The following is a 15,196-nucleotide window of genomic DNA, read 5'->3' as shown; positions in this document are numbered from 1 at the left end:
GCTCAATTTGCAATGATTTCTGCTTTTGGTGAGACTAAAAACAAAAAAAAATTCAATATTCTGATGAAGTAAACTTTTATTCTGCATATTTTATAAATTGCAAGCATTTGTTTCTAAAATTCTCCCTGGATTTCAATGAGTGGAAAGAAAAAGTGCCCTTTAAAAAGCAAAATTATTTCTTATTCTGCAATAAAACAACAATGTGGGATAGGGGTTCACATGCACCCCTCCCATCATTTCACTAACTTGTACAAGAGATAGGTTTATCTGTCAGGAGTGGTCATAAAGGTTAAAATAACCACTTGTAAGGTCAATTTCAGGTATTGAACTAAACTACTGAAGTTGCAGAGAATATCTACCTGTTTTAAGACTAATAGTTAAAAAAAATGTCAATATGCAAGTTTTTGAATTTTCAAAAAGTTTTCCAGCACATTCTATGAAAAATATTGCAATGGCCATTAAACTTTCCCAACAGACTTCCTTGAACAATAGATGTATCAGATTTCAACAAAACTGATCCCCTGGGATCTGACATGTTTACTGAGGACACAGACACATAAACAAAAAGATATGAGACGACAGTAGGCGCATTCTGAATTATAAACATATGCACTTAAAAAAGAGAATATACAATAAGGTCATTGAAAACACTGATACATTACTAATGCATTTTATTAGATTAAATGCAGTTTAATTACAATTATGCATGTTTCACAATTGTGGTACAGTAAGTAAAGAGGGCTACTGGTATTTAAATACTTATTATTTTTTTTCTTTGATCTTTGCCTAAGATAGATTTTTACCAATATTTCTCTTAATAGGTCAGGCTCAAGATTTTTGATCATCCTTCATATACATTTTCCTCACCTTTATTTAAAAATGTAGACAATATGTAGCAATATTATTCATGAAAACTGTCATAAATGTTCCAATAGGCAAAACCAAAAAGTCACACACAGCAGTACTAAAAGAGCAGGTGCTATTAGAAAAAGAGACATGACAAACTGTGTGTCTTGTATTATTTTCTCCAAAAGCATTAAAATACAATAGGGAATCTACAATTGTTTTCAATGAATTACTGCCACAAATGTATGACATTTTTTTAAGATTGTGGATGATGGAATTGTGGAAACATTTACTCTCCCATTAATGATGAAAATGTTAATCTTAATTTACATACCACCAAGTGCCCCAATCGCACCAAAATGCAAGGACTTCCCATCCATAATGCTTGCATCACACTCAATGTCCCCTGACAGGTTCAAATTGGAACCAGTCCCAGCATTGGTAAAAGTAGAATCCTGTAAATTAAAAAAATATATTTTCACATTTATTGTTTTGGTAACATACTAGTTTTTATTTTTATACTCTAACAATTTAAAAAGGAAAAAAACTTCAATTTAAAAGTAACAGACTGATCTAAGCAAATTGACAGATATAATGTAGTAAATCTTTTCATTATTTCACCAGAAAACAATTACGTAACCGAGGAACAACCCAAGTTAAACAGTAAGGGAAAAACTGAATATATACATACAATAAGATTAATATCAATTACCTCCAAAACGATCAAAGCTGCTGTTACTGCATCAACTGCAAGTGCACCAGACTTAAGCTTTTCAACTGCCTGAAAAGAGCAATTGACATTTTAACACATTTCAACAAAAAATCAAAATCAAAGGCTGATTACTAACATCCATGCCTCTACTTCATAGTATCCAAAGAACTATATTGCATGATTCAATATGAACAATTATGGCTGGCATGAAAGTGAGGGACATACAGTAACAGACAGTCAAAAATCAAGACAACTGAAATGCAAAGTTCCCTCCCATCATAGCAATCACAGTTGTGTATGCAGTCTAGTAGGACTGAGACCAAGTATAGATCTCATCTATGATGGTTACAGGAGTACCAAGAATAGGTGAGTGGCCAGCAATGCAGTGAACAACACTATACATCCTTTGTTCTTCAAATGCAAAAAAGAAATGCAAGGTCTTCAGAACACCAACTAGACTTGTTGTTCAAAATACTTGTAGTCAAAAGTTACACTCCTGATCTTGAAAATTAGACCCTGAAGAATATCTCTTTCCCAGGCTACCTTGAAGGAGATCAGCATAAATCCAGACTGATTAAAACATTTATGCAAGGTAATTATTACAACTCTTTGGTTTTGAAGATAGACAGATAGACACTTTATTAATCCCAAGAGGAAATTCACATAACCCAGCAGCAGTATACTAATAGAAAAAAGATCAAAATATAAATATTAAACCTGTCTACTTTTACACAGCTTCCATTCTAGTGTAAAAAAGCATGCAACTATTTTTCATCATAGATGACACAGCAACTGCAGCAGGTCTCCAACCCACTGCACAAACAGAATCTTTGGGATAAATTCATGCCATCAATAAGATGTATTATATCAAGCTGAAGAAAAAGTGCAAATTTTAGTTGACCAGGGTACCTCAAAGATACTTTTCACATCTGCCAGTCAAAAGAAAAGACAGGTGAACCTTCAAGCCACCTTATCCTCACTAGTGGATAAGAACTCTACATGATGTCTTAGAATGTTGTCTACACACCTCTTAGTGCTACAATTAAGGACTAACTAAAACACGATCACTGAAGTCTGTACGTTAGCCGTAATATCCAAGGCCAGCTCTATAAGACATTCATGTCCACTAGCTTCCCTGTCACACTAATCTGGCTGTTAGTTGTTTATGAAGTTGGCATACAATTTTTGCCTGTCAAACATTCTAGTGTCCTCCTACGTAGGAGATCACTCCATCCTCAGTCTTGACACAGTTGTACTTCCCTGATCATCGGTGTTGGGTAGACAAGATACAGTCCATTTATTTGATTGCATTAACTCAATCAAAAATACAGAGGATGATAAACTTTAAGTCCAGAATCTGAATTTGTTTGTATTTAAATATGTGAAATAATAATTTTTAACAATTACTGCATACTTTATTCACTTCTTTTAGAAATAAGTCAACATGAATGCCAAAAAACTCAAAAATCAAACACTGTGAAATTTAAGGCTAGAGAACATGTCTTTTGAGAGTCATTCTCTCCTAGCCAAAATGTACTACGTCCAGTCCTCAACACATGCCACAGTCAAGAGGTGTGATTAAGAATTCCACTGTGGAAGAACATCAATCAAAGATTTCCCAAGGTCTGGCTGGCCTTTGACACAGACAACACAAGAAAATGTTACCACTGTGGAGCAAATTATAATGGTTCAGTTGAATCCATTTTTCTTAAAAAAATATTCATGATCCAGAATGATGACTTTGGGACTGGAGCATCAGAGTATGCAATGTTCCAAGGTGAATCGTGGGCTAAAGAATTTGAAGTGGGAGAAATTTAAGAAGTGATTCATAACGGAGGATGAATTTATGATTATGATTTGATTATATGCCACAAAGGGCCCACATAAACAGTGAAAACGATGCTGATTTCATTTGGTATTTGCTACAGTCAGTCAGGGATTATTGTCAAGGAAAATTTCACAACAGTGCCCCCACTCACTCATAACAGGTTGAAAAAGTAGCTATGTAACACTGTTGTTACAAGAGATGTCGCATCCCCTATTCAGTGAATGCAGGCTGCCCTTCCAGATACAAAAGCATTCTGCCAGGAAAGATTACCACCTGGTTTGGAAACAGCTTGCAGCACGACTGAAAGACTCTACGGAGAGTCATATTTTTCACATTTATTGCACATAGCCATTTTCTTTGCTCTTTAAATCATACTAGTGCACAAATAGTGATTTTTTTCTAATATGAACAGTGCACAATACTATGAGCAGCAATAACTATTCTCTCTATCACTTCTTTACAATTGAGCAATACAAGAGAGAGCAGAAATAAATGTAAGCCGATATATCAACAATGAAGTATATAACAAAACTAGATGAAGTGTTTGTCTTAAGTCACCTATCCACTTTCTATATCTGCTGAAGCTTGTGCAATGATATTGAAATTAAAAGCCCAGTCACAAAACAAGCAAATAGTATTTCTTTTAATGGTATTTTTAAATTATTTCTAACCTACAAAACAGAGACAAATGAATTTGCTTCAATTACCTTTTGACATGCCCTCTTGCAAGCATGCTTATATTCTTTTGCTTTGGACTCAGAGTGATAGCCAGCACCTACATCAAAAGATAAGAAATAAAAGTTGTGACTCTTCAGCTTTCTGAAAAAGAAGTAAATACAGGATTTGTTAACACATTTCTTTGATCCTACATTTTAATTGGCTTATTATGCATGATGCTAAAAATAATTTAGATTGTTAAAAACACAGACAAAATAAAACTATAAATGGAAGAGTAAAGCTAAACTGTTAATTTTAAGTACACAGTAGATAAAAAGAACAGCTGCATGACCTCATACACAGATGTAATGTCATTATATTTTTCCATTATGTTGTCCAATCAGTGAAGTTCTACAGCGACGAGGTTGCTTGCCAGTTAAAGTGCGTGAATACTTGACATACGAGTGTCATTTCCACATGTGTACAATCATTTAAAGTGTGTGCCACATTTCAAATAACCATTGGCAAGTAAACCTGCATGCTGTTTTTAAATGTTTTAAATTTTTCTTTCTCATAGTTGCAGAGAACAAATGTAGTGGCAAAAGCAGTGCTTGAAGTGGGCCAGTACTTGTGTGTGGGACAGATCTAATCTTACTAGAACTTAGCACAGAAACTGGCCATTTTAGCAAAAGTGTCATGACATATATATTTGTTTGGTCAGGAAGAAAATTACTTGATGAAAAATGGTCCTTCTCTTACTCTGGAAAGATTCCTCATAGGAGAGGCACCAAGCTGATATGGAGAGATTCACAAGTGCCTAGTTAAGTGCTGAAAAAGTGGAGATTACCCCTCTAAACTAATGGGTTTCCTAAGTAAAATTCTGAACTTTGAAGAGAAAATCATTGAGTTTTGTTTGTTAAAAAATATTCAGCGCATATGAACCTTCTAGAGACAGGAATTCAGAACTCAAAATAATGCACTAATGTTGTTGAAGGAAGAGGCAACACCAGAAACATTGGTTAGGGTCAAGTGCATTTCTGCAGATGACATCACTACAGTGGTTTAAAAAGCTCAATAAGTTTTAACGCTACAGAGGTGGATATGATTAAGTTGCACATGCAAAAGGAACTGGATACTCAGAATGGTGAACTGATTAACAGCTTTTTTCAATGCTGCGTGGAAGGAATGGTTTGAACCATTGTTGAGTCATTGGGGATCAAGAAGAAGAGGAGGAGAGGGAGGGCTGTGAGAAGGATCAAAGGGTGGAAGTTGAAAAAGGAAGACTACAAGGTTGAGTTTAGGGAGGAGGTAAGACAGGCACTAGGTGGCAGTGAAGAGTTACCAGACAGCTGAGCAACTACAGCAGAAATAGTAAGAGTGACAGCAAGAAGGGTGCTTGGCATGACATCTGGACAGAGGGAGGAGGAAAAGGAAATCTGGTGGTGGAATGGGGAAGTACAGGAGAGTAGACAAGAGTACAAGAAGATAAGGCACAAGGTGAAGAGAGAGGTGGCAAAGGCTAAAGAAAAGGTGTATGATGAGTTGTATTAGAGGCTGGACACTAAGGAGGGAGAAAAGGACCTGTACAAATTGGCTAGACAGAGGGACCAAGCTAGAAAAGATGTGCAGCAAGTTAGGGTGAAAAGGATAAAGATGGAAACGTACTCAAGTGAGGAGGGTGTGTTGAGCAGATGGAAAGAGTACTTTGAGAGGCTGATGAATGAAGAGAATGAGAGAGAGAGAAGGTTGGATGATGTGGAGATAGTAGATCAGGAAGTGCAACGGATTAGCAAGAAGGAAGTAAGGACAGCTATGAAAAGAATGAAGAATGGAAAAGCCGTTGGTCCAAATGATTCATCTGTGGAAGCATGGAGGTGTTTAGTGGAGTTTTTAACCAGATTGTTCAAAGGAATCTTGGAAAGTGAGAGGATGCCTGAGGAGTGGAGAAGAAGTGTACTGGTACCGATGTTTAAGAATAAGGGGGATGTGCAGAGCTGTTACTATAGTAGTTACTACTACAGGGGGATACAATTGATGAGCCACAGCATGAAGTTATGGGAAAGAGCAGTGAAGGTAGGTTAAGAAGTGAAGCGATGATTAGTGAACAGCAGTATGGTTTCATGCCAGGAAAAAGTACCACAGATGCAATGTTTTTCCCTGTGAGAGTGTTGATGGAGAAGCCCAGAAGTTGCATTGTGTCTTTGTGGACCTGGAGAAAGCATATGACAGAGTGCTTCAAGGGAAGTTGTGGTATTGTATGAGGAAGTCGGGAGTGGCAGAGAAGTATGTAAGAGTTGTACAGGATATGTACGAGGGAAGTGTGACAGTGGTGAGGTCTGTGGTAGGAATGACGGATGCATTCAATGTAAAGCTGTGATTACATCAGGGTTCGGCTTTGAGCCCTTTCTTATTTGCAATGGTGATGGATAGGTTGGCAGACGAGATTAGACAGGAGTCCCCGTGGACTATGATGTTTGCTGATGACATTGTGATCTGTAGCTAGAGTAGGGAGCAGGTTGAGGAGTCCCTGGAGAATTGGAGGTTTGCTCTAGAGAGGAGAGGAATGAAGGTCAGATAGAACAAGATAGAATACATGTGTGTAAATGTGAGGGAGTAGAGCTGGTAAGGATGGATGAGTTTAAATAATTGGGATCAACAATTCAGAGTAACAGGGATTGTGGAAGAGAGATAAAAGAGAGTGCAGGCAGGGTGGAAAAGAGTGTCAGGAGTAATATGTGACAGACGGGTATCAGCAAGAGTGAAAGGGAAGGTCCACGGGACGGTAGTGACACCAGCTATGCTATATGGGCTGGAGGCTGTGGCACTGACCTGAAAACAGGAGACAGAGCTGGAGGTGGCACAGTTAAAGATGTTAAGATTTGCATTGGGCATTATGAGGATGGATAGGTAAAACTGGTGCCCCAAGTTGTAGCACATGGCCAGCACTCAAGAGAAGGCACGAGGATCACTCCTGCTGAGCAGCCAGGAGCAGGAATGATTGTTACGCTCAGGAGGATCCTCTCGCCGGGTGAAGCCTGTGACTGGCCGCAGTGGAAGGATGGCACACTTTTGGGTGGAGCTTGGATTGGCAGCAGTGGGCGTGGGAGCAGGGTCTGGTGGCTCCCCGTGCATTGGGTGAACTAGTATCTTCAAGAAATAACTCAAGATAAGGATTTTCTTGCCTACACATAAATAAAAATAACTGGAAATATGAACTAAATGTACTGACCACTTGATATGATTTTGAAAACTTTCATAATCAAAAACTGAATTGTCTCATTCTGATGATGGAGATGGGTCCACAGGAAGAATTACATGGACTTTATTGTATAAACTGAAATGTTGAACTGACTTTACTGGAATTGCTTGACTCATTTTACTTGGTTAAGGTATCTAATGCTTTTGTGTACCGAGTGCTTTTAAAGGGTAACAGGTAGGCATAGCTCAGTACTCACAGGAAGGACATGCCTAATAGAGATATAAACCAGACAATAACCTAGTAAGAGAGTCTTTCTTCTTTACATCAGTGAATCACATAATCTACTAGGAGGCTCTGTAATGAACCTGGAGTAAGAGAATATCTTAACACTACTGCAGCTACAATAGGTTGTGTATAATAATTTTATTGATTTTATTGTAATCATTCCATACAGATAGATCAATTATTACAAAAAATAGAATTGAAAACAAATCAACCCCCACCCCAGAGAAAGAGAGCATGGCCAACGGAGTAAAACTTAAAGCTTGTAAATATACATGAATTGAAGAGTTTAATAGGCAGATAAAGATAAATGGAGAAGAAAAAAAAAGAAATGGGAAGAGAATCTATTTCCTAAGCTTTAAGAGCTTATTCTAAAATATTATTGATTAGATCCTGCCAGGTTTTGAAAAAGTTCTGCACAGATCCTCTAACTGAGAATTTGATTTTTTCCAATTCCAAATAGTATAAAACATCAGTTACCCACTGACTTAAAAGAGGAGAGTTAGGATTCTTCCAGTTTAGCAAAATAAGTCTGTGTGCCAATAGTGTAGTGAAGGCATTCACAGTTTGCTTGTCCTCCTCCACTTTAAGCCCATCTGAAAAAACACCAAACACAGCTGTTAATGGGTTAGGAGGGATTGTGACACCAAGGCTGTCTGAAAGGCACTTAAAATGTTTTGTCCAGAATGACGTTAATTTCGTGCAGGCCCAAAACATGTGACACAGTGAGGCTGGGACTTGATTGCAGCGTTCGCAGGTTGGATCTTGCCCTGGAAACATTTTGGACAGTTTTACGTGAGACAGATATGCTCAATATATAATTTTGAGTTTAATAATTGTATACTTTGTGCATATGGAGCTCGAGTGAATTCTCTGCATTGCTACCGTCCACTCTTTTTCTGATATGTTGAGTGAGATCTTTTTCCCCATTGTCCTCTTGGATCTTTGAAAGGAAGGGACTGTAAAATAATTTTATATATTGTAGAAATGCTGTCTTTGCTTGCTTGCCGAGTCCTCAAAACTGAGCAATATGTTTTCCAGCATAGAGGAAGGTGCGAGATGAGGGAAATCAGCCAGGTTCTGTTTAACAAAGATTCAAATTTGAAGATAGTGAAAGATGTGTTGCTGGAAAGTTAAATTTGGAATGCAATTGTTCATAAGATGCAAAGATGTTGTCTATATAAAGATCTCTAAGCAATTTAATCCCAAATGTTTTCCAAATATTAAAAACTGCATATGTTTGCGAGGGTTGAAAAAGGTGGTTCTCATGCAGAGGTGCCACAGATAAAAGACTCTCCAACTTAAAATTCTTTCTAACATTGGTTCCATATTCTGAGTGAGTGAAGCACAATTGGGTAATTAGTATATTGGTAATAACTTGCATTTATTGGGGCACAAAGCAGGGAACATAAAGAACTACTGCAGGAATTTATTTCTATTGCTGACCAAGCCTGTGTATGTTCATCTATTTGTGTCCAGATTTTTGTAGCTTGTATGTTTGCTGCCCAGTAATAAAAAAAAGTTAGGTAGAGCCATGCCACCTTCTGCCTTAGGTCTTTGTAGGGCCGCTCTTTGGATACATGGATGTTTTGAGTTCCAAATAAATGAGGTGATGGTTGAATATAATTGCTTAAAAAATGATTTACTGATGTTGATATATTGGAATGTGGATATATATTGTATATATTAGAATGTTTTGAAATAAAAAGCTTAGGAAGGATATTCATCTTATCAACGTTAATTCTTCCAGCTAGAATGAGATGAAAGGTTGACTATCTATGCAAATCTTGCTTAATTTTTTCCATACAGACAGCGACATTTTGTTGATAAAGAGCTTTATGTTTACTTGTGATATTTACCCCTAGGTATTTAAACTGATCTGCAATGATAAAAGGGAAGGTGTCCAATCTGATATTGTATGCTTGAGAATTCACTGGAAAGAGCACACTTTTATTCAAATTAATTCTGAGACCAGAGATCTTTTGAAATTCTGTAAGTGCTGTTAGGACTGCAGGCACAGTATTTTGTGGGTCTGATATATACAGTACCATATCATCTGCATATAGAGAAATTTTCTGTTCAAGTCCTTCTCTGATAATCCCCTTTATCTGATAAGCATTTTGAAAGTGAACTGCCAGTGGTTCAATGGCGATTGCAAATAGCAGTGGTGACAAGGGGCATCCTTGTCTGGTACCATGTTCTAGTTTAAAGTAGTCTGAACAAATGTTGTTAATACAAACTGAAGCTTCTGGATTGGTATACAGTAGTTTGATCCATGCACAAATGTTCGGGCCAAACCCAAATTTCTCTAATGTAGTGAAAAGGTAGTTCCATTCAATCATGTTGAATGCTTTTTCTGCATCCAACGATAATAATATCTCTGGGGTGTTTGACTTTGCTGGTGAATATATTACATTAAACAGGCATCAAAGATTGGAAGCTAAGTGTCGGCCTTTAATACATTCAGTTTGATCTTGTGATATTACTGAAGGCAGCACTTTCTCCATCCTTCTAGCTAGGACTTTTGAGAGCATCTTAATCAGAAGTGAAATTGGTTAGTATGATGCACATTGTAATAAGTCCTTATTTTGTTTAGGAAAGACGGTGATTAATGCTTGGCGAAAAGTTTGAGGTAGAATTTGATTGTCTCTAGCTTCTGTAAATGTTGCTAATAAGAGGGGAGCTAGCTGAGTGGAGAATTTCTTATAAAATTCTACAGGGTAGCCATCAGGGCCTGCTGCTTTCCCACTTTGAAGTGACTTTATAGCATCTAGTAATTCTGACAGCACCAAAGGTTTATTCAGTTCCTCTGCACTATAAGTATCTGTTTGTGGTATCTGTAATGTATTGAGATATGCATTAGATTGTGTGTGGTCTTCTTTAAACTCAGTAGAATATAAGGATTTACAGCAGTCTCTGAATGTGTGCATTATAATTTTTATAGTCAATGATTTTATCTCTGTTCATGTTGGTAATTGCTGGGATTGCATTGCGAACTTCTTGCTTGTGGATTTGTTGAGCCAAGAGTTTTTAGCTTTCCGTGTTCAGAGTAATGATATCTTGATTTAAAAATTAGTTGTTCAGTTTCTTTGGTTGTTAAGAGGCTGAGCTGTGACTGTAGAGCCTGCCTTTTCCTATGAAGAGCGTCACTTGGATGCCTGGCATGTTCTTCATCTATTCTAGTAATTTTGCTGGTTAGCTCTGATACCTTATTGGCTTCTAATTTATTTCTGTGGGAAAGATATGAAATAATCTATCCTCTTAAGAAGGCCTTTAGAGTTTCCCAGAGTATTCCTGGAGAGACCTCTGAGGATGTATTTGTCTTTAGGAAGAAACTGATTTGTTTGGATATAAATACCGTACAGTTTTCGTCTGCTAATAGAAGAGGGTTAAGATGCCATCTGCGAGATGAGTGTGTGGGGCATAATAATTTTAGCTTCAAGACAAGAGGGGCACGGTCAGAAATAACAATAGCATTGTACTTGCAAGATTTAATTGTAGGCAAATTATTATCTATAATGAAACAATCAATTATTGAGTAGCAATGATGCACTGGTGAGTAGAAGGAATATGTTCTTGAGTTTGGGTTTAGAAATCTCCAGGGGTCGGACTGTTGTGCTCAGTTAAAAACTGTGTAATTGTCTTAGCAGTGTTCGATGTCATCCCCCTTGTGACAGAAGTCCTATCTAAGAGTGGATTTAAAACACAATTAAAGTCCCCAACCATTATAATTTTATGAGTGTTTACATTGGGAATGGATGCAAATACATTTCGCATTAATTCTCAATCATTGACAATGGGTGCATAAACATTTATCAAAATCACTGTACAGTTAAATAAATTGCCCATGACAATCACATATCTCCCTTCAGGATCAGATACTACATCTGATACCACAAATGAGACTGTTCTATGTATGAGAATTCCCACACCTCTAGTTTTCTTTTTAAACCTGGAATGGAACATTTGGCCAGTCCAGTCTTTTTGCAGCAGGAACTGATCCTTGCTTAGTAAGTGGGTCTCCGGTAAAATAATATTTTAGTGTTTAAAGGTTGTGTATTTTATTATAGTCTGCCTGTTCTTCTTTTATTCCACTACATTTGTGATCTATTGCATATGTTTTACTTTGTAACATTTTCCAGAAAGTCCTCATTACTCAATATGGAGACAAAGCTATTATAAATTCATATGAGACTAATCAGGTGCGTTATCAATTTAGGTTATAGTTCAGCAGTGCTCAGATACAACCAATAGAATGTTTTGACATTCCAGAAAACGTATATTTTGAAAGTTTGACCTGGGTCTCATCTATCCATAACATATTTTCCCAGTTTTTAGAGATTAAATTCATCTTCTAATTTTTTTATAGGCTTGGATTTTCCTTTTTGTATGAAATGGCCTCTGCCTTGCCATCCTATTCCATAGCTAACATTTGTGAAATATACTATTGTTTGTAAAATGAAACTACTATAATATGTAAGCAATGGCTACTGATCACCATAAATTTCTTCAGTCTTTAAGCATGTCATTGAGAATCTAGTACCTACAACAATGAGATTTCCTGTCCCATGCATAAATTTTGGATAGCTGTCCAGATGATTCAGTATTTTCTCCACTTACTGGTAAGAATATCACCATGTTTAACAATACTCTATACAATGCCTATCAAACTGCTGCATATCCTGCTCTTAAAACTCTTAATGTTTTGTGAACTTGATAATGGTGTAAAAGAAGAACTATTCTTGTAACGTTAAAAAAAAAAAAAAGTGTACCAATACAAATATACCTCATTCCTTTTCTACGCTATTCTATGCTTCTCATATTACCTGGCTACTGTAGAACCCTGGTCTGTTAATTATTTTATGTTTTTTTAACAGTTACCTGGTCAAGTTTTAGGTAGTCTGCTGCTGGGAGATGTTACTTAGTTGTACAGGTTTTTGCTAATAAGAGGTAAGAATTGATTTTAATGTAGCATTTATTGTAAAACTGCTACCAGAATACATGTATCACTTCATAAACATACTTCTAAGCTATGCAATGATGATGTGCTTTTAACTCCTACTTCTGATGTCAGAGATGATTCACAAAACAGGACTTTTATTTTAGGAGCCCTGGATAAAAGGTCCATACCATAGCATAACTGTGAGATAAATGTGCTGGTAAAAAGGGAAAAGGAGGAGGTAGGAAAACCAAGAACTCTTTGAGTTACTGCAAAATCTTTCAAGAAACTACAAGAGAAATGCTGTCTGGACACCATCTGCTGATCTTCATTTACTTACAGAATTACAGAACAATCCGAGTCATACTCTGCTTGTTTTTGTTTATAGCACAAGCCGTTTTAATAAAGTATATGTATAAACTAATTAAGCCAGCCTCCCTGCCTGTATGTTACTCTCAGCTAGATCATTTGGGGTGCAGGAGAACACTCCCAAGAAAGCAGGCTTCAATGACTAGTATCTACGTGAAATTTGAAGAAGCTACACTAATCAAAGGTAGGAAACCATAACCCTGGGTTCAGCTGCATTGCAACTATGACCTGTATATCCCCAAAGGTTGGTAAGTGTAAGAAAAGGCAAACTAAAGCAGCAACAGAGGTTAGCTGTGTATTTGAAGAGATTTCTGCTTTGAGGAGAGGTGTCCTCAAAAGCCTTTCCATGTTAAAACTGATAGCTTTCTCTGTACTACGCAAACAAAAAACATTCAGAAAATCCCACAGAAACAGGTGACTTTATTTAGAGTTGACCACAATCAGTCCAACTGATGTTAACTGGAAGCAAATGGAAACTGTATAATGACTATACATAATTTAAAATATGATTGGTTGAATCTACACACACATTCCCTTATCCACGTGGCAAAGACTATGCACACTGCAACCAAAGACATTGAAAGTTTTTTTTAGTTTTAATCATTCTGCCTGGAATGTTACAGCAATTGTTTGTACAGCTGACCCATGGATCCATTGCCCTGGGTTAGAATCACACTCCAAACTGTTGTATGGAATTCACAAGTTTCTCCCCATGTTAAAGATGTATTTTCGATTAACTGTTGACTCCGAGCATGGGTTTCTGTGTGATCAGAACCTGAAATGGACCATGTCCCCTATGTACCTTGCACCCAATGCTATCAGAAAAGGCTTTAGCCCCACCCTAGTATCCATAAGTTTTTCAATTAAATATTGTTGGTTTCTGTGATCTTACTGAAAAGAAAAAAAGCATGAAATGATTTGGCTTAATTTCAAATATTACACAAGCAAAAGTTAAACCAATTAGGGTGTGTAGCTTTTTGATATCCACTTTATGCTCCATATGCCCACTCAAAGTCAGAGGTGGATTTTATGTATACTTTAAAGTAGTAAACATACCTGCGTGCACCAACACAAAACCCATGGCCTTCCCATTTTTGGCTTCATCACTATTTCTTGTTTCTTTGGAATGAGCATTAGCAGCAACACAACGGATGGTTGGAAACTCCTGCACATCAGGTGCATCAGTACTTTTCTCCATGACCAGAAGAGAATCTCAGCATCATGACATGTTCAATAGAGGGTACTATATACTCTCTTTAATACAAAACTGCTTTACCCTGTGAAACACAAAGTAAAAGAGAGACACTTTTGAAGCATTATAAAAACAGGTTTAGAATTTCTTAGCAAAGATATAACAAAAGTCCAAACATTAAGCCTTCAGATCTCAGATTTCTATGATTATGCTATATATTTAACAAATAAAGACAATGAGAAATCTAGGGTGCAATTGTTATCTAAAACATCACAATGTCTCTGCTGTTTCGCATAAACATTTAAGTCAGGTTTAAAGGCAGTGACACAATAAGTGATATTATGCAGTGTAGCTACTGTTCTTAGTTAAACTGTCAACATATTTTAAAACATAAATATTTCATTCTATGCTTAAATATCAACTACTGTAAACTGTTTATAACTTGTAAAGCATGATAATATTGCAAGGTTTTGCACAGCAGGCAAGAGGCAGCATGAAGAAAGCTCACTGAGTGACATAAGGTAGGAATCAGTCACTAAGACAACTTTCAGGACAGACAGAGTGAAACACACTGGCAACAGCATAAGAGGTCTTAAGTATGCCAGTGTGAAGATACTGAAGCCACTATGAGGCAGCATGTCATTGGTGTGTATGTGCATGCACACTCAGCAGCTTATAAATGCAACATGCAGTGGGCACCAGTATACGAGGGACAGCCAACCTGGAAAAAAGAATTCAGTGCTCTCTGGCATATTATAGAGCAGGCATTCAAGCAGTTGTTAGGGATACCTGAACCTTAACAAAGCTGGGGCCAGAGGTGGAGAGGGAGACCAATGATGGAACATTGGTCACAATACCTCCAGGAAACTAGAAGGTACATGGGAACAATCCTGTGTACCTTTCCCCTTAGTAGAACTGGAAGGTTCAGAGGTGCAGGGGAAAACTGGAGCCATTAAAAGAAGTTCAAACTCATGTCCTTGGAACAAGTCAAACGCCACTCCCAACTCCATAGATGATCCTATGATTGGATTTAAAGCCATCTCAAAGGCAAGATGAAAGACTTGTTAATTTAAGCCCAGATGGCAGCATATTGCTTGTTTTGCCTTTTCTGTTTATTCACCACTACCCATGAACAGAATTTTGGTAATAAAGGTTCCATTTTTAGCTTACAG

The 15,196-nt window shown here is 37.1% G+C and overlaps 1 protein-coding gene across 5 annotated transcripts in view; it reads right to left on the bottom strand.

Annotated features, from left to right (window-relative positions):
• Window positions 1-15,196, bottom strand: part of tasp1 (taspase, threonine aspartase, 1) — a 158,997-nt gene that overhangs the window by 134,603 nt on the left and 9,198 nt on the right. For all 5 annotated transcript variants that reach the window (XR_005630844.1, XR_005630845.1, XR_005630846.1 and 2 more), the window contains exons 2-5: window positions 13,889-14,109; window positions 4,094-4,161; window positions 1,559-1,627; window positions 1,181-1,301 (exon numbers count right to left, since the gene is read on the bottom strand). Coding sequence is in view for 2 of the 5 variants with exons in the window: in XM_039738087.1 (XP_039594021.1) it covers window positions 1,181-1,301; window positions 1,559-1,627; window positions 4,094-4,161; window positions 13,889-14,030 (400 nt within the window). In the remaining 3 variants the exon portion in view is untranslated. The remainder of the gene's footprint in view (window positions 1-1,180; window positions 1,302-1,558; window positions 1,628-4,093; window positions 4,162-13,888; window positions 14,110-15,196) is intronic.

The sequence above is a fragment of the Polypterus senegalus genome, chromosome 16, assembly GCF_016835505.1.
Source record: "Polypterus senegalus isolate Bchr_013 chromosome 16, ASM1683550v1, whole genome shotgun sequence".
In the NCBI taxonomy this organism is placed as follows: domain Eukaryota; kingdom Metazoa; phylum Chordata; class Cladistia; order Polypteriformes; family Polypteridae; genus Polypterus; species Polypterus senegalus.
Note: the sequence above shows the minus strand (reverse complement) of the source record. Positions and strands in the feature narration are given on the sequence as shown.